Source organism: Vanessa atalanta, chromosome 12 (genome assembly GCF_905147765.1).
Source record: "Vanessa atalanta chromosome 12, ilVanAtal1.2, whole genome shotgun sequence".
NCBI classification, from domain to species: Eukaryota; Metazoa; Arthropoda; class Insecta; order Lepidoptera; family Nymphalidae; genus Vanessa; species Vanessa atalanta.
The window spans coordinates 11,305,341-11,328,405 of record NC_061882.1 but is presented as its reverse complement, the minus strand read 5'-3'; the positions used below and the strand labels follow the sequence as shown (position 1 = coordinate 11,328,405).

The 23,065-nt window shown below is 33.4% G+C and overlaps 1 protein-coding gene across 1 annotated transcript in view; it reads left to right on the top strand.

The window, feature by feature from the left end:
* LOC125067789 (adipokinetic hormone/corazonin-related peptide receptor variant I-like) overlaps positions 1-23,065 on the top strand; it is a 111,041-nt gene that overhangs the window by 27,363 nt on the left and 60,613 nt on the right. The window contains exons 3-4 of the mRNA XM_047676555.1: positions 6,231-6,336; positions 12,179-12,383. Of these exons, the coding sequence (XP_047532511.1) occupies positions 6,231-6,336; positions 12,179-12,383 (311 nt within the window). The remainder of the gene's footprint in view (positions 1-6,230; positions 6,337-12,178; positions 12,384-23,065) is intronic.

The window sequence follows — 23,065 nt, the reverse complement described above, 5'->3', positions numbered from 1 at the left end:
TGCACAAGAGGCTGCCTTTTCATTTAAACATGGAATATATATGTATGTATCTTATAATTTATATTATATTTATGTACGTATACGTATTTCTAATAACTATTAACTTCCAAAACGCCGTTACTACGCCGAGTCCTATAGCCAAAGGGTGGAAGAGATTGCTTTTTTGAGATAAGACTGCCTTTTTGTCAAAATCGTGTACAATATATAGTATATATGGCATTATATTGTACATATTTAATATTACTTATTTATTCGGCACATCCTACTCTTCCATAGCCTTTTAGTATACTGTCAAATATATGTATATAGCTAATCAAAGTCAATGACATTTAGACATAGACAACTTTACAACTTTTTTCTAATTTGATAGATAACTAGAATAGTATATAATATCATGTTGATCCATATACGGTCAACTTTGGAGCGCTGCAACAGCGTTTTAAATTAATGAAATTAAAAAAAAATATATAAAGGAAAATCTTCGTAAAAAGATTCTCTACCAAATTTTTTTGAGAGAAAATAGTTATTACCCAAAAAAGGAAATTTTTTGGGTAATAACTTTTTTGTTATGAACAAACCTTACTTTTTAAATTTTGGATTTATGAAAAAAGGTCATATAAACACAATTGTAGACAAAGCGATTTGCTACAAAATATGTTTTTACAAATTTCTTGAAAGATTGATATTTTCCAAGATCGCGAAAAACATGTTTTCACCCCTTTTTCCAAAATGGCGGCCAGGAACAAGGGCGACAACCCCACAAACTTGGGGTTCAGCTTGTAATGACACTCCCTGCATGTCCCATAAATAAAATTGCGTCCTCTAAAAAATATTAAGTTTGATCCTCAAATTGTTACATTTCAATGGACTAATGTCTACGCAGTTTATGTTATGTTTATTATTACAACATGAACTCCGTGGAACAAATAAAATAATTAAAACGCTTTCAATCCTTATTTCAAATTTACATATTTATTTTAAGTTAACTATTACGAAACCTCGTTACAAATATATAACGCAAGAGCTGACACTGTTCGAGATTATTGGGTGATCAAACTTATTCACGAGATAGCCCAGTGGTTAGAACACATGCATCTTTACCGATGATTGCGGGTTCAACCCAGCCCAGCGTCACTGAATTTTCATGTGGTTAATTTGTGTTTATAATTCATCTCGTGCTCGGCGGTGAAGGATGACATCGTGAGCAACCCTCCATGTGTCTAATTTCAACGAAATACTGCCACATGTGTATCCACCAACCCGCATTAGAGCAGCGTGGTGGAATAAGCTCCGATATCAGAAATATTAACCATTCCTAATATCGCCAATGCGCCAAAAATCTTGGGAACTAAGATGTTATGTTCCTTGTGCCTATAGTTACAATGGCTCACTAACCTTTCAAACCGCAACACAACAAAATGAAGTACTGATGTTTGGATGTATAATATCATGTCAATCACATGTAATCAAATTTTTAAATAAAGTTAGTAATAAAAATAAAATAAGCTAGTATATCTATAATATGTTCTATTACTAACAGTATTTAAAACGGGATATTTACCATGTTTTTTATTTTTATTTGGTGGAGCTTGAATAATAATATAAAAAATTCGCGAATCGATACGGTGAGTTGACTTTGTAAAACACTGGTTCGAGTTTCGAGAACAAATAAAACAAATAGTAGGGGTGAAAGTGACAGTGGTAGTGGTAACCAGTGTTTACGCAGCAAACGTACGAGAAAGTAGGTAGTCCGATATGGACACTTCTAATGCCGTCAACATCTACCCGCAAACGTCAGTCTCGTGAACAAGACATTCGTAGATAATTTCGAAATATCGAGCTCCACCAAATAAAAATAAAAAGCATGGTAAATATCCCGTTTTAAATACTGTTAGTAATAAAAATAACCATGTTAATTTAAAATTTTAAATATGTTATATATTTAATATGTTATTAATTTTGTTCAATATTAACACCGTGTCAAATAGTTTGAGCTTAGATTATTATTATTATATAATCATAATTAGAGCTTAAAAGGGAACGTTCGCTTAAATGGGCGAACGTCAGTGGGTGTTAACGTAAGCTGCATTACTATATAACTAAGACACGAGCGATTGAATGAATTGAAATAAACCAATTAATAAATATAAAGAGAATATAATTATGAAATAAAGATCTCATTAGGATTATGGATAGACTTTTCTGCTCTTATCTGGGACTAATAATAAAGTTTTAAATCTCAAATAGTGCTTAATTTAGACTAATATATATTTGACACGTGTAAGTTTTCCTAAGGATTTTTTCATCACTGCCAAGCACGAAATTAATTATTAATACAAATGACAACACATACTTGATGATACGGCTTAGTGCAAGCCCCTCTGGGTGGGTACCACCCACTCATCAGATATTCTACAGCCAAACAACAGTACTCAACACTGTTGTGTTCCGGTTTAAAGGCTGTGTGAGACAGTGTAACTACAGGCACAAATGACATATCATCTTGGTTCCCAAGATTGTTGGCGCATTGGGGATGTTTGGAATGGTTAAAATTTCTTACAGCGCCATTGTCTATGGGTCTTAGTGACCTGACTGACCATAATCCGCCTAACTTTTTTCATAAAAAAAAAAAAAACACAAAAATACAACGGTTCTAGTCCGGGTTTGAATTAGCAAGATTACTGTTAAGATTCACTTGCTCAAACCACTTAACAATCTCGACAGTTTAAATATTATTTAATTAATCGAATTTGTCATAAACGTTGAAATCGTATATAAAGCATTCATTTAAATTGATAATAATTACTTTTAATTTGTTTGTAAAGTGCTTTTGATGTTCGCTTTTAGTTTATCCTGAACAGAGCGGTTTCCCACATTTATATTACAGAATTAAATAATCGGTTTATAAAATAATTAGAATTAAATATTTCATAAAAATAGAATACAGAGTTAATTTCAAATAATATTTCGTTACAGACCATTGTAAATATATATTTACATTATGTAAAAGGCTCTTAAATCACTATCGTTTGACTTGACGACCTCCGTGGTCGAGTAGTGTGTATACACCGGTTTTCATGGGTACGCCACTCTGAGGTCCCGGGTTCGATTCCCGGCCGAGTCGATGTAGAAAAAGTTCATTAGTTTTCTATGTTGTCTTGGGTCTGGGTGTTTGTGGTACCGTCGTTACTTCTGATTATCCATAACACAAGTGCTTTAGCTACTTACATTGGGATCAGAGTAATGTATGTGATGTTGTCCAATATTTATTTATTTATTTATTATATATAAAACCTATTGAATGTTAATGTTAATTGTATTATTCCATATAATTCGCCGAGATGGCCCAGTGGTTAGAATGCGTGCATCTTAACCGATGATTTCGGGTTCTAACCCAGGCAGGCACCACTGAATTTTCATGTGCTTAATTTGTGCTTCTAATTCATCTCGTGTTCGGCGGTGAAGGAAAATATCGTGAGGAAACCTGCATGTGTCTAATTTCACCGAAATTCTGCCACATGTGGATTCCACCAACCCGCATTGGAGCAGCGTGGTGGAATATGCTCCAAACCTTTTCCTCAAAGGGAGAAGAGGCCTTAGCCTAGCAGTGGGAAATTTACAGGCTGCTAATGTAAATAAAACTCGCAAAATATAGTTTAATGTGATTCCACGCCCATGTTGAAAAAAAAATTGTGATATTCAGTTCTAAGTATGGGGAACCCCCAATATTTACCGTTTCTTTTTCTATTTTCGTTTGAAAATCTTAATGCGGTTCACATAATACATCTACTTACCAAGTTTCAACAGTATAGTTCTTATAGTTTCGGAAAAAAGTGGCTGTGATATACGGACGGACAGACAGACATGACGAATCTATAAGGGTTCCGATTTTTGCCATTTGGCTACGGAACCCTAAAAATATTTAATTTCATAAACATAAACCTTGCTACTTGCTGCTACGGAACCATTCATGGGTGAGTCCGACTCGCACTTGGCCGCTTTTTATTTTATTCATTGTGATTACCATTTTTATAAGCTTTAGTGATGTTATGTAACTTTTTTATTGATGCAACCTTATTGTTTTCCTTATAATATCTTATATTGTGTTGAATATTAGCCCGTAGTAAGACTGTGGAGGCTGGGGTGGCTTCCACCCACTCATCAATATATTGCTATTACGGTTTGAAGGGTGAGTGAGCCGGTGTCATATTAACCACAATGTATATGACTTCTTAGGTCTTAAGATAAGAGGAAACAAGGCGATGCGGTAAGCGACGCATAAACTAGTGCTGCATATCGAATGTCCACTATCGATAGACTATCGATATACATTAGTTATAGTTAAGGTGTTAGCGATAGTATCGACGTGTCACGTGTCAATACTATCGATAGTACAGAGTGATTGTGCGAGGCAGGAAATGTCTTAAAAATCGCGCTGTTGTGGATTTTCGGACGAGATGTTCGAAGGTGAAATTCAATAGCTGGGATTAATCCAAACAATTCCTTGGAACATTCACCGTCGAAAATTCTGTAGAAGATGCAGAGTGATCCAACATCTCTACGCAAAGCCAAAGGTTGAAGCAGACCGGAAAGGGCTTGGTCGACGATATTTCGAGCTACTCTACGTTGGATACGGTCAAATGGAAGGAACTGGTACTGCGGACCACCCGTCCAAAGGTGAGAGCAGTACTCCACGTGAGGCCGACTTTGCGCCTTGTATAGTCTTAGGCAAAGGGCCGACGTGAAATACTGTCTTGCCTTGCTGAGCATACTGAGCTCTTTTGATGCCAATTTGACTTTGCCTTCCAGTTGACCGCGGAATTGAACGAGGCTCGAAATATCACGCCAAGTATTCCGATAGTAGCTGTGGCGGCTATCGGAATGTTCTCAAATTATGAAAACATGAAATATAAAATAAAATATAAAAGTCTGACAACAGTTTCAATATCTATAGCGTTAACCTAAAGTAAAAAGACGTTGGACAAAGTCCAATGAAGGTAACCAAAGTATAGTAATCGAGCAGTATCAACATTGGCTAACTTTTCTAACCGTTAATGCTGCGGCGCTGAATATCCCTGTCCGTGACAATAAATGAAGACTTCACTGAAATTTTGAGTCTAAACTGATTTCTAGAAAAACTATGGTATCTATTACATTTCGATCACTTTTGTATAAAGTTACTCGTTTTAGAATTTAGGAATAAATCATTATCTTCTTTGTTTACGTCGTTATAATTACATTGTTTCCTGTCATTTAAGAAGATCATTTATAAATAACAAAAATAAAAATGCCCCATTTATTAGAACACCTATTCTAAGACTTTATTTTTAAAATCTCGAAGACTTTATTCCTTTAATATAAGCCAGTTGAATTCTCTGATTCAAGTATAAAGCAATGAGATCAAGAGTTAACACCGTAATGTTTAAGCTTGTACAAAAGCGAGATTGTGCTCTACACAATGGTGAATAAATTACTGCATACGCCAATAGCATCATATATATGTCTTAGTAGTGCCATTCCAGTAAGAGGTTGTGAGTGACCCCTGGCAAAGTCGAATTGTTCACTATAAAAATAGTATAAAATTTTGCTGATGACATTTCAATGATGAAATTTATAGAAAAATGGGTCTATATACGTTTCCACCTTTAAAAATTGGATACCTTACTACATTTTAATAAATCAGGAAATTAATCCGTTTTCAAACGCTTATTAAAATTTAAGGCTCTATATGGAGCGATATCACAAATGATGATTGATTAAGTGCATGGAAAGACTATAGGTGATTAGTTATTTTATAGCTAAGATTATTAAATATCATTATAATATCTAACACAGTAGCTCGTTCAAAGGAAAATTCAACGCTGCATTTGGGAACATTATTTGTTAGTAATATAGTAATAATTAATTGGATTTAAAGGGGAAAAAAAATATCGAAAAAAGTTTCAAAGGCATTTGCCTAAACTATATTTCGTTATATAACTACCAGCCTGAAAAGAAATACCTCAGACCTATGAAGAACCGGTTAAAGAAACTTAGCGCTTATTTTACAAGCTAACAAGAATTTCAATTCAAAGAAAAATGCGGCTAAAGGCATTCTTTTTATGGCCGAATTTGAATTTTTAACTGGTGCCACATTAGTCGTATATTATCCAAAGTAAAACCCTAAACCGATCCTTTCGTGGAGCATTACTCATAAGTAATATTGACTCAAATTAAATACTCTTTTACAGATTCTTCGCAGTTCTGTACCCTTTGAAGCTATCTGTTGCAAGGAGAAGAAGTAAGCAAATGTTATACGCCGCTTGGATCTTCGCTTTAGGATGCAGTTTACCTCAGGTTGGTTATTTCAGACAATTATTTTGTCTTGTTCACTCATATACCTAGATATATTTTTTATCTATAGTTCTACGAGTCGAATTCCTTGAGAACAAAATACTCGCAAGATATACGCAGTCAGAAAAAAACGAGAAGAATCCAGTATGAAAGATAATTCACGAAATTATTTGGCTCATGAAGGTCTCATGAATAAACAATGAGTGCACAAAGGGTATTTTCTTTGGGAGCTCGTTTCGTAAAATGAACGTTAGATTCTGAGCTAAGTACTTCCTTATCAGGGAACCGATAATAATAAAAAATCACATCATCTGCTATTTGCTAAAATTAAAACTGATACCATTATATATAATTTTATTTGTTTATAAAACTAGTTACAGTCTTTAAGTACCTATATAATAATACTTATAAATATATATATGTAGATGAAAATAGATCGCAACATTCTTGATATGAACACAGCATACTTAAATGTAAATATAATGTGGGTCACAATTAATTTAAAAAAAAAGAATAACATGCAAAAAAAATCGTAACAATATTTTAAACTAAATATCACATAATTCTTCTTCTCAATCCACAACAGACATATATTTGTTTCTTATATTATAAATAATAATTATGTTGTCTTGACTGATTTCGACCACGGCGGCAAACCTCAATAAAGACCAACCAGCTACTCAGTACATATTTTCGTGTGTAATTATGTGTGCAACCACAGTCACAATCCGGAAAAAGTTTACGGTTACGATACTGAGAATTTTGGAATACAAAAACAAAATTAGCGGTCCAAACTGGTGTTTGTACCCAATACTTCTAGATCCCTAGGCCTAGCCTAGTCACAAGATGAACAAAACAGATGTTACTAATATTAAATTTTACACAAAAATATTTACTAAATTATCAGAAATATAAATCTTTCGTTTGCAACTTAATCCAGTTAAAATAACCTAGATATCTAATTTAATGTACGATATTTCTAAACATAATCCTATGTAATATTATTCGAATTTAATTTAACTAACTACGAATCTGTTCCATCGAAACAACCCTCAATATATTTATTCTTCTGTTCAACGTCGGCGTCGTTTGTTTATTTAGGCTAAATAAACGTTTTTCAACAAACATCACAAAATTATATGTCACGGATATTTTCGTTTCCAACTTTGCTTCGACGTTTCTAAGTCGTTTAGGTTTCATATCTCACTTCTGATATGGGCCGACGGTCAGTAACTACATTATTCAGGATTGTAGGTACAACGATACGTTGGAGTCAAATGTTTCACGTGTACACAAATCAAATCAAAAGCTAATCTTTAGAGTATTTCAAATCATGAATAGGGTTTTCGCAAGTCGCATGTCGCAGTTTCGATCCTGCCTTTTTGGGCTACTGGCTCCTCATTTGTAGCACAAACTTTATGCTTAATTGGACAGATAAATTAGAATATTAGTAATTCCATAAAAGAGCGTTGCAAGGATTCTTAGTCTATTACCATACAACAGTTAACAAGAATAATGAAAAAAATAATATTGTGTTACATACAATACTTAATCTATAATAGGTTAGGAACTAAAACCCAGTAAGTTTCTAGTAAGAAGTAGTACTTGTGTTAGGGTGGCCCGATCTTTCGTTACAAAAAAATTTAAATGTGTGTACAATCTTCTAAAACAATAGAAATAAGTTAGACCAAACCTAAGAGTAATATGCCTGTGTGAGTCTGAATGAGTATAAGTGTGTGTGAGTTAAGAAACTCGTTGTTTTATTTTGAAACTTTCTATTTCATTGTAGCTTAAGTCTTGTAAGTAATATATATATTACAGACACAGAATATTTATATAATAACAATTACCGTGTTGCAAATGCTTAATGAAATAATGTTATTCTTGACCTTTTTCCGCGTCCCGCACCGAAACATGTAATACGAGAAAAGAATAAAATATTTTTTTGAGAATAAAAACAACTCACATAAATTTACTAGGAAATTACTAAAAAGGAGGGTGCACTGTACACATTTATTTACCCCCAAAAACAGCACCGACCTGATGTAATGTATGGTGTGGTGAAATCAACACGGATACGTACGATTGCAGAGTTCCTTTGTCCATCTACGAAGATCTTCAGAAGATCCTTATAAAAGAAAAATATGCATTGAGTAACGAAAACTCTACAAATCGGATCAATAGTTTAAACATACATCAGCATTAAGTCGAACGTAGTGCCTCCTTTTTAAAGTCGCATAAAAAAGAAATACTTTCTAATTTGTCATTCCCGCCAAACTTTTGTTAAGCGTATTAGAGCAAGTTCCCATGGCCGCTGGACTTATTTTTGAAGTAAAGTGTTTCGGGTATTAGTATGTACCTACTGGTTTACCGCCGCTTGACCGCACGTTAAAAGTACATAAAACATTTATTACTTTTGCTAAAATTTGATTTCTGCGTTTTTGTACTTGTCTTTACTTTCATCTGTAAGTCAACTATTTTATTATACTTTTATTACTGTTGTGATTGAACAATAAACAGTACCAGTAACTGTAAATTTCCCACAGCTGGGCTAAGGCCTCCTCTCCGTTTTAGGAGAAGGAAGAAGGAGCATATTCCACCACGTGCTTGGGTTTAAACCCGCAATCATAGGTTAAGATATGCACGTGTTCTAACCACTAGGCAATCTCGGCTCTTCTTCATCTTCTTTCATGTGATTGAGCATCATGGTTGTATTATTATTAATAATATTAGACAATAAAGGGTGATGAGTGATGAGTTTAGTTGAGTTATAAAGCCATCTAATTATAAAACGCGCAAACACGAGAAACGCCCAGCAGCCCTTGGACTTTAGACTTTAGTACTATTATAATTTATTATTATTATTATTCTGTATGTATGTCACTGTACTTCTCCTTACCAGTTGAAGCAATTTTTATGCTTTTATGTGATTTAGACTGAACCTGGTAAGTGACACGGTAATTTAGCCGAGATTATTTTGTATGTTTAATAATAATTTATTGTGAATATTTAAATATCAATACGTATGCGATTGTTCGTATAAATATTTCTTCGAGATAATTTAAAAACAGTTTTTTTTTTGCTGAATTCACACTTATAATACGTAGCCATAGAAAACAACCAAACTAAGCCAAATAAAATTTAACCAATAGTAAATGGAGCCATGATGTACCAGTGATTACTAGACGTGAATCTTAAAAGACGATTCATATAAGCCTAAAGCAAACACCACATAATTTGTAAGTCATGACATGCTCGACTGTGAAGGAAAACATCGTGAGGAAGCCTGCACGTGGTGAATGAGAATTTGCCATTTATTCCACCAACCAGCGTGGTAGAATATACTCGAAAACTTTTCCTTTGGAAGTAGATGCCTTTGCCAATAACAAACAAAGATCTGATATAATCTTATACAGTTGTTTCAAAACAAACAAATCTATCAAAGGGTTCGTCTTGTATTTATTTTATGAGTGTTTCATATTAAAGCAAGGTTATTAATATATTATGTGCACATTTTTCTCTCGCGAATCCCTCGTGCATATTTATACATAATATTTGAATGCACGAACTTTAATCCCGTTTGAAGTATAATATTAAATGTACATAAGAAAGCATATAATATTATCTCGTTGAAAATTAGCATAAGTTTTTTTTTTTCAAACAACATTAAATTTTTCTTTTATTTTTATAGTGTGTGTGTTTGAGTGTATGTATATGTGTGTGGGTAGGTGGACTGATAAATCCAATCTATATGCTTACATAATTTAAAAAATAAACTAAATTTCTGACATTAAAATATATACAAAGGAATTAATTACATGAATGCCTTAATCATTACATAGTATAAAACAAAGTCGCTTACCGCTATTGTCCCTATGTCCTTAAAAAGGCCTTCAAAAAAGTCTGGGGTGGTATGTGTCTATCACTTAGCGATAGCCCACAATAACCATTTTTGATTTAATAGCGTGTTTTCGAAGCAATTTTAAGCAATACAGCATTAATCATTATCCAATTAAGTACATTGTGCATTTAATGTAGATCAACATGACCCTTTACAGCATGTAATTTAAATGAAGATTTTCGAAGATACTACATATTTAAAACGCAGAGACATAGCGGTTTTTATTGTCTAATGACTGAAAAACTGTGAAGGTAGGAAGGTGAAATACATTCTGTAGTATATTCAGTATCGGTATTGCGTCCATGCGAAGCCAGGTCGCTTGTTATGTACAAATAAAAGTTAAAAATATTCAATGCACAAATTATAAACGCGTGGAATGGTGGTAACATTATTGTTAGCAGTATTCAATCGTTGAATTGCAATTCCGGTCTGGGCACAACATACATTCACTAAAATTAACTAAATATGTAGCGAATTGACTGCCAGATGGCAAAAAGTCACAACCGCCCATAGACAGTGCCAATGCATCGTAAAACATATTAGCGATCCCTTAAAGAACTAAAAAGTAATGTCCCTTGTGCCTATAATTATGGCTACTTAGCCATAAGGCCGCCCGTTGTACTCTACAATAATATCTAATTTTTTCTTGTAACATATTTAAATCTGTATCATGTGGTGTACAATAAAGTATAAATAATTACGCTAGCTCACTGATTCTTAATACCGGAACACTAAAATACTATATACTGCTTTATGTCGGTATAATAAGCTAATTATATTATCTATACGAATATATATAATATAAATAATATATATAAATAAATGCGACAGTAACTCTTGTCTGTTTGTCTGTCATACAGAGTTACTTTCGCATAAACGTAATCAAATAGTTTTAATTACTTTTATTGCATATTTAAAATGCACTTGTGATTTCAATTAGTTAATTCATTGGTATGTACATAATTACATCACTAAATTACTATTAATTAATTGCCTTAATTACGAATTCACACGTAGTTGCATCTTTGTAATAGAGCTGTCGATACTTGCCATAATTAAAAACTTTAGTACGGTGGTAGCTTCACTTAATATGGCTAGTAACATGAAGGTTCAAAATTGCTTGTAAAATTCTACTTAAATAAAGTATATTTTGATTGGTTAAAATCAATATTAACTACCCCGCATTGGAGCAGAGTCATAAAATATGCTCCAAACCTTCTCCTCAAAGAGAGAGGAGGCCTTAGCCCAGCAGTGGGAAATTAACAGGGTGTTAATGTTTAATGTCTAATATGAAAATAGTAGTTGTTTTGAAACTATAGGCAGATAATTCAACTTCATTTATTCATACAGATGTGTAGATTTGCATTCAGTCATAAATAAATTATAAACAAAGAAAATATCGATTTAAGCATTTTTTAAATAAGTTTTTTTTTCTGATAGAGTAATAGCTTATACGCCGAATGAAGCATTATAAATATAATTGTGTTGTGACATCATCTCCCGGTCCATAAGTTTTTCAACGGATCTCGTAATATAAACAGAACGTGGAGCTTATGTATTAAAAATGTGAATCATTAGGAAACCTTTTTATATTCAGTGAGTTTGTAATTTGAATTCGATATACTGGTATACTAGGTCGTATAATAAACTTCGACACGTTTATAAAATACCGAGAACTAATAACAGAAAGTCGCAATGTACGACGTCTTTTATTTTCAAATCGAAATTTAATCGAAAACTTATTCAAAACTACTCTACTAACCTAAATATGTGAAAATCGTTAAACAAAGAACATACAAACTTCACAGTTCACATTAGTGTGTTATTTATAATATAATTTTCAAGTTGAAATAATAGTCATATTTTACTAGTATGAGAAGTGGGTATATCAATACCCAAATGGAACGGTTATTATGTGACTAAATTAAAACTTTCTCTTCACAGAGCGCAGTGTTCCGTGTGATGCACCATCCCTACATTGTAGGATTTGAACAGTGCGTTTCGTTCGACGCATTCGCGAACGCACGTCTCGAAGTCGCGTACAACGTGTTCTGCCTCTGCGCAATGTACTTCCTACCACTCCTGATCATCACCGTCTGCTATGTGTGCATATTTTGCGAGATTCGTCGAAGCAGTAACGAACTAAATGGTAAGTAATTATAATTTACATACACAACGAGATACAATAATTATCCGAATATTTGTAGTTAAACTATAAATACTGTTTTATATTACTTAATATAAAATCAAACTAACATTTTCAAATACATATATATGTGTCAATTGAAAGGTAAAGTCAAATTGACATTTAAAAAGCTTAGTGTACTCAGCAACGCAAGAACTACCTACCTAAGTAAACTACTAACTAAGGTACTTCACGTCGGCTCATGCCTAAAACTATACAAGGTGCAAATTCGACCGCACATGAAGTACTCCTCTCACCTCTGGGCGGATGCTCCCCAGAAGCAGCTTCTTCCATTCGACAGCATTCAATGCAGAGTTGCTCAAATTAATTATTGACGATGAAGCCCTTTCCGACAAGCTTAATCCCTTGGCTTTGCGTGGAGATGTTGGATCACTATGCATCTTCTACCGCACTTATCACGGGAAATGTTCCGAAGAATTGTTTGGATTACTCCCGGTTACTGAATTTCACCTTCGGACATCGCATGAAAATAAGATGTTTCATCCGCACTACCTAGAACCGAAATTCCACAACAGCGCGACTTTTAAGGCATTATCTGCCTTGCACAAGCACTCTGTGGAACCAGCTTTCGCTGCGAACCGAGTAGATGTCCATGGGCGGTGGTAGTCACTTTCCACCAGGTGAATATCTCGTTCGTTTGCCACTATGTAGGACTAACTTATAGTGACGTAAAAAGTAAATTGAACCGCTCAAGTGCACATTCACACAATAGGACTTTTTTAACGGATTCTTCGTTGTTGGAAGTTATGTACTTACGGTATTTTAAGAATGTTCGTTACTGCCGAACTCCGAGATTAATGAACCGTTTAGGAATTTCTAATTCGGTCGTCATATTTATTAATTTTTAAGTATTCACCACACACAATAAACAAAAGCCTTACATAAACCACATTGCGTATGTACCCTCGCCACGTGCAGTGAATTATTGTTACTAGTATTTATTTATGTAACATCAAATGTATATGTACCCGTAGATACAATTTTATAACAAAACTAAAAATTAACACATAAAGTTGTAAATTGTTGATGTGTAAACATATTAAGGCTCTGTTTATGGTCGGGGCTAACTGAAACTTCGAACGTTACACGAGTAACCATAATACTGCAAGCGTCAGATGACGTCAGCGTAAGACTTACTCATCAATTCTCGTGAGTGCACTCCTTTTTATTGTTTAGTAATATGATTATTATTGGTATGACTTGTGTCTAGATGTTCTGGTAGGTTTATAATAAATGGACTGATCCCTAGATCCATGTTTCAAAGTGCGAATTGGGCCAAAAAAAAGCAATTGATTTTTTATGTCGAAAAATTAAAAGTAAGGTTCCTACAGTGAAATTCTCGACATAAAACCCCATTAAACATGAACCTAAAATGAAATCTGTCAACTCAGAAAGCACTTAAACAGTTGGAATTACGCTAAAAATATTTCAATTTGCACAACCATTCTGTGGAACCAACTTTCGCCGGCGGTTTTTCCGAACCGATACGACTTGGGAACCTTCAAGAAAAGAGCGTACTTATTTCTTAAAGGCCGGCAACGCACCTGTAACCCCCCTGGTGTTGCAGATGTCCATGGGCGGTGGTAATCACTTTCCATCAGGTGAGCCTCCTGCTCGTTTGCCCCCTATACCATAAAAAAAAAATATAAAATTTGAATTAAACATAGTTACTGTATAAATCTTGACCGCGTGGAGTGGTGGCAAGAAAGCACCATTTCACCGTTGAATCGCAATTCCGATCCTTTAGGCATAAACGAACCAGCCTGGACATATATTTGTAATGAAAAGAAAAAAAAATACAAATCATGGATACAGCCTAAATAAAATTTGCAACAATTTTGGCGAGCTACAAAGCGATCTCTTTCAGGCAACGAACGGTGAAGGTGATAACTCCTAAGATATGAGTTAGGTGGTGCTGTAATAATAAATAAAATAACAAACAAAATAACATAATTATCGATAGCCGTTTATTAATTTATCTCTAGTTACGCAGTTTTAATAAAATAAGACAGAACATCCTAACGGCAAATATCTGAAGTAAAATAAGCAATCACAGAGAGAAAGGTAGGATAGGATTTTATGACAAAATGGCCGTAGCAGCGAGCTTAAGTTGCAATTTTCCCTAGCCAATTAACCCTAACTTGGAAGTCCAGGCAAATAGTGTATTTTGCTTATACAGGTATACTTCTAACGCAAATTACTTTATTTATATTTTTTTATTTTTTTTTGATTACTCGTATATATATCTAAATTGATATTCAATTACAAGTAAAAAGTATCTCGGTTGTATTTAATATTATATTAGAAATATAACATACATTAAGATTATTATTATTATTATTTTTTTACCTAGATATATAAATACGTATTATCTTACCTTAATGGTATGGCTCCGTTGCCTGCATCGTGTTGTTCCATCGACTATATGTTAGCTATGCTGAGAAAACTGCCGCTAATAACGAGGTATTGTTACCTATTTGATTTTATCGTTGGGTAGTCTAGAAATAAAAGAATAATATTTCATTAATTATTTATATTTTTATATGAGCTCATATACCCAATTACACAATATATTTATAACTCACCATCGACTTCAACGTCCAACATTTTTTTTTGTTTTTTTTTTTCTGGGTCTCACTTTTCTTGTTCATTATTTAAAATAAACGCAGAACAAACAAATAATAATACTAACATGCACGTCTCACGACCACCGGCGCACGTGGCATTCTGATGATATTCCCAGTTGTCTGTAACTGGTTTTGTTTTTTTTACAAAATAATAGATACGTATATTGAAAAAATTACTATTTAATGTGTGCAAATTTATTTAATTAATATATTATATATTTAATGTCTATTGTCTATTCTATATATATTTATTTAAGTATTCGTATTATAATTTGGTCACCGCCCGTCAGTAATTATCAAAGAGGGTACCATTGAAAACCAGCATTAGGTGTCCACGCCTATTAATTGCTGAATGGTACACCTATTTGGGACACGTCATATATGTTTATTGTAATATAGTTTTTTTTTTGTTTGTTTCTTTTAACCCTTTTTTTGTATCAATTAATTTTTTATTGTAATTTTTTTTTTTTTATGTTCTTTTGTGTAAATGTTTTGTACGGTCCCAAATAAAAGTGTTCTTTCTTTCTTTCTTTCTTTCTTTAAAATTTGCTGCTTACTCGAATGAACTAATGAAAAATTGGGTCACTTAAAAATTCGGTTAATTATAGACCTCCGTGGTCGAGTAGTGTGTACACCGGGTTTCATGGGTACGCCACTCCGATGTTCCGGGTTCGATTCCCGGCCGAGTCGATGTAGAAAAAGTTCATTAGTTTTCTACATTGTCTTGGGTCTGGGTGTTTGTGGTACCATCGTTACTTCTGATTTCCTTAACACAAGTGCTTTAGCTACTTACATTGAGATCAGAGTAATGTATGTGATGTTGTCCAATATTTATTTTATATATTTATAGTAAAAATAAGTTTTACTTGCTAAGTTGCCTGTAAACCCCCTTGGTTAGGTACTACCCACTCGTCATATATTCTACCGCCAAACAGCAGTACTTAATATTGTTGTGTTCTGGCTTAAACTAAATTTGGTGACGTATTTGCTATTTGGGAAGTGGTGGTGAACACTTACCATCAATCGCAATTGCCAATCCACATGCTTATAATAAATATATACAGGGCAATTTGAAAAAACACTTATGATCTCATAGAACTAAGACAATAGACTATATATCCTTCGTCTCCAATCTTACTTCAATGAAGGGTGAAATAAAAAGGCGCCTTGGTTCGTCCTTTGGGTTCTAGTTTGCTTCGTAACAAATTTCATCAAAACGGGGTTCATAGTTTAGACTAGTTACGTAGTTACTAGACCTAGTTACGTTTGCATTTAAAATAATAGTATAGATATAGATTGACTGCTTCGTTGGTCTATTGGCTTTATATAAAGCCGTAGATCCTGAGGAAGTCCTCAGGATCTACGGCTTTATATCTTGTTCTTTGTTCTTGAACCCAAGTGGGTTCAAGAACAAAGACGAGCACGTAAGCGTTATTATTGTTTTTTTTATCAAAAAATTCTCAGTAATAGTCTGGAGTCTGAAAGTTGTGTACACTCCCGTGCCTCGGTTAGCACGTAAAGCCGCTGATCTTGCGCCTGAAGTAGTTCCGGTCGCGTTGAATTTGTCGACCCATTGAATAATGAGGATGAGGAACTAGAGAGTGTACCTGTGTTTGCGCAAACATTTGTCCACTATAATATGTCGATCTATAAGATTAAGCGCCATACAAAAAAAAAACAAATAATTTATCTAGCACAGTTCTTGTCAAAGTGTGTGTGTAAGTTATAATTAAGTTAAAGGTTGACTTTGCTATTACTGCATCAATAATCGCTTCATACCCAATCAACCAGTAATATTACGTATGTACACACGCCACATCAAACTCACTACTTACCAACGAGGACCGCGAAAGATTAATGACCGCAAATATATAGGTCAAGTTCAAACGACGCCCGGCCCGTGCCGCTCATCTCAGAACCTCTGTTTCTCAACTTATATTTTGTTTACAATATTGCTTCCTTTGTACCGCGAAGAGTTGTTAGTAATTTGAAACCAATTTTAATAACTTGAATGTTGTATGAAAGAAAAAAATTATGATATTTTTTTGTTGTAACATGGGCTGTCTATTGATTAATAGTCACTAGGGCGCATAGACACTGCCGCCGTAAAAAAAAAAACATTCCTCACATTGCCAAGTTACAACCAACCTTGGTAACTATATTATGTCCTTTGTGTCAGTAGTTACACTGGCCCTTTAAGCCGAAACCCAACACTATTAAATATTACTGCTTGATGAAATAATATCATGGGTACCAGCCCGGATGTGCTTGTACAAAGGCCAACGATGTATAATTTACATAATAAACTTATCTTTTACAAGCACATTATGAATCGTTATTTCTCATAATAAAATCTACTAAAACAGGCCCAGTAAGAAATATAGTATACTCAGTATAATATAGTATAACAGACGGAGTAGCGATTACAAACAATAGATTTACAAAATCGTTAAAGCGTTTACTAATAGCTCTGCTATATTGTGCATTAAAAACAGTTCTGAATTTTCACATCTTTTTTTATACAACACAAACATATTTAAGTACTTTTAAAACAATTTCACACACATTCAGAATACCATTCGCATAGGATGATTACCATATAATATTCAATTTGTTCTCGACTAATGATGTCACGTAATTTCAAGGTCAAAGTTGTTTAGTTTTCCTTACTCCTCTTGCCATTGAAATCAACTACAGTTACTGTCCTTAGCCGTATTATAAGTCATGCTTTAAGCAAGTTATTAGTGACTATCTATATCTGTATCTTTACGATTTAAGAACATTCCCATTGCTGCCACAACTAGTATCGGAATATTTGGCGTTGATGTTTCAAGCCTCGTTCAGTTCCACAGTTAGGTAATTGAAAGGTAAAGCCAAATTGGCATCTAAAAACTCTTGGATCACTGTGCATCTTGTACATGATTTTTTGTGAGGATTTTTTATGGAATTAAGGAAGAAATTAAGGTTTTTGTTAATGCCGGCTGCTAAATTTCGCCTTCGGACATCGTGTCAGAATTTTAAGCTTCATCCGTTTTACCTAGATGTCCGAAAATCCACAAAAGCGTTACTTTTAAGGCATTTTCGATTTCGCTCAACCACACGGCGGAACTAGTTTTCACCGGTGGGTTTTCCGAAACGACTTGAGAACCTTAAAAGAGCCGACATAACACCAGCAAGCAACACTGGGTTTAAAGATGTCCATGAGCAGTGGTAGTCACTTTCAATCAGTTGAGCATCCTGCTCAGTTTCCACCTATAGCAAAAAAGACCACTAGCTCTGATTTGAATGTTATTGTAATCGGTCTATCAAACATTCACAAAAAAAAAAGTGTCTTAAGTTCAAAGTACAATTCTATCTGAATAAAGTGAGAGCGTGAGCATTGAGCATCTATGTGAAAGTGTGCGTGTAAAAATGTATTCTATTCGACTATTTGATATCAAACAGAAATTTAATAATGTGGGCAGAGTAAATTGTATCCAAACCAAATTTCGATCTAATTTGCAGTACTTAATATAATATAATATTTATACAATAATTTTGATATAAATAATATTATAGAACAATTAATTACCTACGTGTGAGTTCGAAATTTGAATATAATTAGTTCTTTGTTTTCGGCTTGGTGATGCGGTTTACATTCTAGATAATACAATCGCTCTTCTCGTCTCGAAACCCATTGAATGGTTTTGAAGAATTTAGTGGAGACAGAGGCAGGCAGTGAATTTGTTTCATACTATATTTTAAAAATAAGAAAGTAGAACTAGTTTAGGTCATTCCAACGTACGTAGTTATTGAAGATTGAAATTTTTAAGTATATCGATTATAACTGAATATATATATATATATATATATATATATATATATATATATATATATTTTACCAGCTAATTGTAATTATGAAAAATATAATTTTGAATAAAATTTAATTATTAATTGAAATTAAAAAAAAGAATTGCGATTCAAATGACAAATGCTGCTAATAGCCATTATAAAAAAGTAGGAAAATAACTCGTATGTGCAGACCTAATAGTTAATTTTGTTTCGAATAAAAATTGGTATATAATTTGAGCTAGCGTTACCACAAAATAAATTGGCGAGAGAAATTAAATTGACAAAAATGTATTTATTAAACACCACATATTTGGCCCACGCGTCCTTGACACTCCTCTCGAAACGCGATCTAATATGACGTAACTATACAAATTATTCAGAAAAAAAAATCTTTTATACGTGATGATAATTGTATTAGAAACATGACTTCTGATTGACAACGATTCGTTTTGATAACGATTGACTTATGAAACAGACATACCTACGTATATTTTAAGTAGTCAAATCATTTGACAGGAGATATAGTCGTACACGAAAATAAAATGTAGTATGCGCCAAAAGTTTATTTTTTTCAAAAGTATAAATCAAAAGTAATTAGTAAGCGACATTTAAGTATGTGAATAAATTTAAGTGTTCGGATTTTGTCTTAATAAAAAAATTAAAATTGAGAAAAAATTAGAGACATTTGTGTTTTTTTTTTTTAGAAAAAAATATACTCTATGATATTTTTTTATGCCCTGTTAGATAGATAGCCTATCTGTCTCCATTTGCTGCAGAAGACTTCCTATTAGTGACAATATATGACAATTCCACGGAAGTATAAACTCCTCAGGTTTGTAAATCCTGGAAATGTTGTCGCAAAGGTTACATTAAAATCTCTAATTTTAAAAATGTTAGGTATAAGTTCATCTGCGTTGAAGTAGGTAAAGTGAATACTTAATCATTCAAAATAAGAATCAATATATTCTTTATTTAAGTAGGCTTACAAGCAAGGCTTTTGAAAAGTTATTTTACAGCATCTTATTAAAAGTAGAATTATCACCGGTTCGGAAAGCAGATCCAACCAAAGAGCGGCAAGAAACTCAGTAATTAACTCATTATATTTTTATGGCGTTTGAAAACTATTATAGTCATTAATTTTAATAACTATATGGATTTTTCAATCGGGTGTGGGTGGTAAATCCGAAACTATGAGAATTAGCCCAAAATATATACTCAAAGGAGTCACGGGCCTTTTTATTTTGGGGGGGGGGGGAATGTGCGCGTAGCTTTGTTTCCTCCTCCCCGGTCTGCAGCAACGTCTACCTCCCGCTCTCGTTCCGCTGCCTCCTTTTGCGACAACACGTTTTTGCAAAAGGAGCGCATTGCCGACCGCTACCGAGCATAGCGTTGATGACGCTCGGCAGCGAGAGGTCTCCGGCCAAACTCGTACCACACTCAGTCAGACTGTGGTGTGGTGTGGTGGCCTGATGTAATATCAATATTCCTCGCTTTGAATCGAAACCGTTGATTTCGGAAAAAAACACAGATTTTTGGTTGTAGCATAAATGCCAGGTGGGTGGTAAGTCAAAGAGATTAAAGGTAGATTAACCTTATTATTTACAGTTTTTATTACTTTATACCTTTTAGTTTAAATCAAAATATTTAATATAATAAAGTTCCATTATCTCGTAAAATATTAAAAGTCCTTTCGACACTTCGTAATAACTTCGTAATTTTTCAAACGGAGTTTGTTGTTTTTGGAGAGTGTAAACTAGTTCGTAGGTCGTCGAGATGTTTTCAATAACATATAATATTGAAGTTTGGAAAACATTTCGACACTTCTTCGTGGAATTTATTATTTACGAACAAAACATAAAATATAAGATAAGAGGAAGACCAGTGTAACGTATTAATCAATAAGTACTTAAGTTCCTTTCACCGTTGACTTAAAATATTGACGAATAAATTTGATAAGAAATACATTTCTATAAAAAAAAATATGGATGGATTATAAAGAATGTATTTGTTAGAAAAGAAATTCGCATGTAGGTGAGCTTTTAAGATGCCTATCCCGAATTGACGGGAGACAAACTGCTTACGAAATTTTGACTAAATACTACTACCTCCATCAACATCTACCAACGACTAATGATCTTTCAATTTCGATAAAAGTCGAATTATCTTAGGTTACAGACTTTGAACGCTGACTGCTGACGCTGATGTTGGTTGTTGATAAACAAATACCAATATACATATATAAATTTCTACATACTTTTGCATCTAAGTTTGTTTAACTGGCTTACAGTAGTGATGTGACAGAATTCGTCATGTAAGGAAAGTAGACCCCGCTCCCCCTCTCTTTCTCTCTTTCGTTTATAAACGGTTTTATAACAGAGAGAAGTATAATTTTTTTTTTTTGCTATAATAATATTAATAATTATTTCGTGTCGTTTAATGATTCTTAAGCATTCTTAATTACTTTATTGTATATGTTATTTAATTATTTCATTTATTACATTAACTAAGCTAAGGCCTCCTCTTCTTTTGAGGAGAAGGTTTGGAGCATATTCCACCACGATGCACCAATGCGGTTTGGTGGATACACAGGTGGCAGAATTTCGTTGAAATTAGACGCTTGCAGGTTTCCTCACGATGTTTTCCTTCACCGTCGAGCACGAGACGAATTATAAACCCAAATTAAACACATGAAAATTCAGCGGTGCTTGTCTGGGTTTGAGCCCGCAATCATAGGTTAAGATGCACGCGTTCTAACCACAGTGCCATCTCGGCTGTTGTTTTATACATTATATTCTATAGCGATAACAACATAATTCACCACGACACCTCTCTTTTTTCTTTTAACATTCTCAAAAATAATATTATATTTTGTTTGCAGTCTTAATGTCATGAATGTTATCGTTCATATTACTTAACACAGAAAGAATTAATATTTACTCATTTATATTCAGGCGTTACTTAAATAATCCAAAGAACCAACTTCGTAATAACAACAAATATCAAACATATAACTGTCAAAATTATATCGATGGAGTTTTGCGAAGTAAAATACGTGTTTATCTTGTAATATTAATATTATCGTGTAATATTCGCCAGTGAAGAAAAACATTATGAGAAAGCCTTCACATTGTTGATCATATCGTGACACATGTTTCTGTTACTTACGGTTCATGAGGTTGCGAATAACGGATATAAGAATAAGCCTAAATAAAGTCTAGTATTAATGATACTAGTCTCGTTTAAATAAATAAAAACTGTAAATGTCAATTAGATAATTGTACTACCCATAAACAATTTAATTCCTTTTGAATATAATGACGAGACTTTAAAATATTAAAAATAATTAGAACCAACATTTTTGTTATAAAACATCAACGAACTCTTTATGTTCAACATATAAATAATTGTAATTGAAAAAATGATCCCTTTAAAAAGTTTTAAAAGCTCTCTTTTCAAATAATCTTTATTGAGTAAGACAGTACGTATTACCTTAATATTATTTCTCTCGCACTAATACCGTTTTCATTACTTCTGTAAACCGTCTCACATATTTACTTAAGTAAGTATATCTCGCTTAAGCCGGAGTGTTTTTTTATTAGTATAGAGTTAAGCTGGTTGTATATTTGATACGTGTTGCTTTTGGATATTACAATAGTTTATGTATATTCGTCAGAACCACGCTAGCATAATCCAGCCTGGAGCCCGTAGGTCTTATGAACAAGAGATCCTCGATTTGATTAGGTCTAAAATTTCAAATATAAAATAAAAAAACATTCACAAAATTACTTGACTCTATTTAATTTTGGCAAGTTTAAAAGTAACACTTGTCTTATCACTATTTCAAAGTAAATCCTATTCTATTTTCATTACAGTAAGGTTATTTTCCATTCTTAGCCCATTGAGTTTCTTAGTACGTTTTTTATTGTATGTATTCTATAAAGACACGATTCCGTTTTTCCTTTTCAAGTTAACGAAATCAATTATTGCTTCTGTACACCATTTTGCAGCGCCCCTTACAAACTTTAATCGCTATGCAAAACAGATAATGTTTTAATACGTTCTTGTAATCCGTTGTATTTCCCGCTCATTTTTATAACTTTGCCCTCGATAATATTATTTAAAGTATTTTTAATATTTAGAAATACATTTGCGCATTCATTAGTAAGA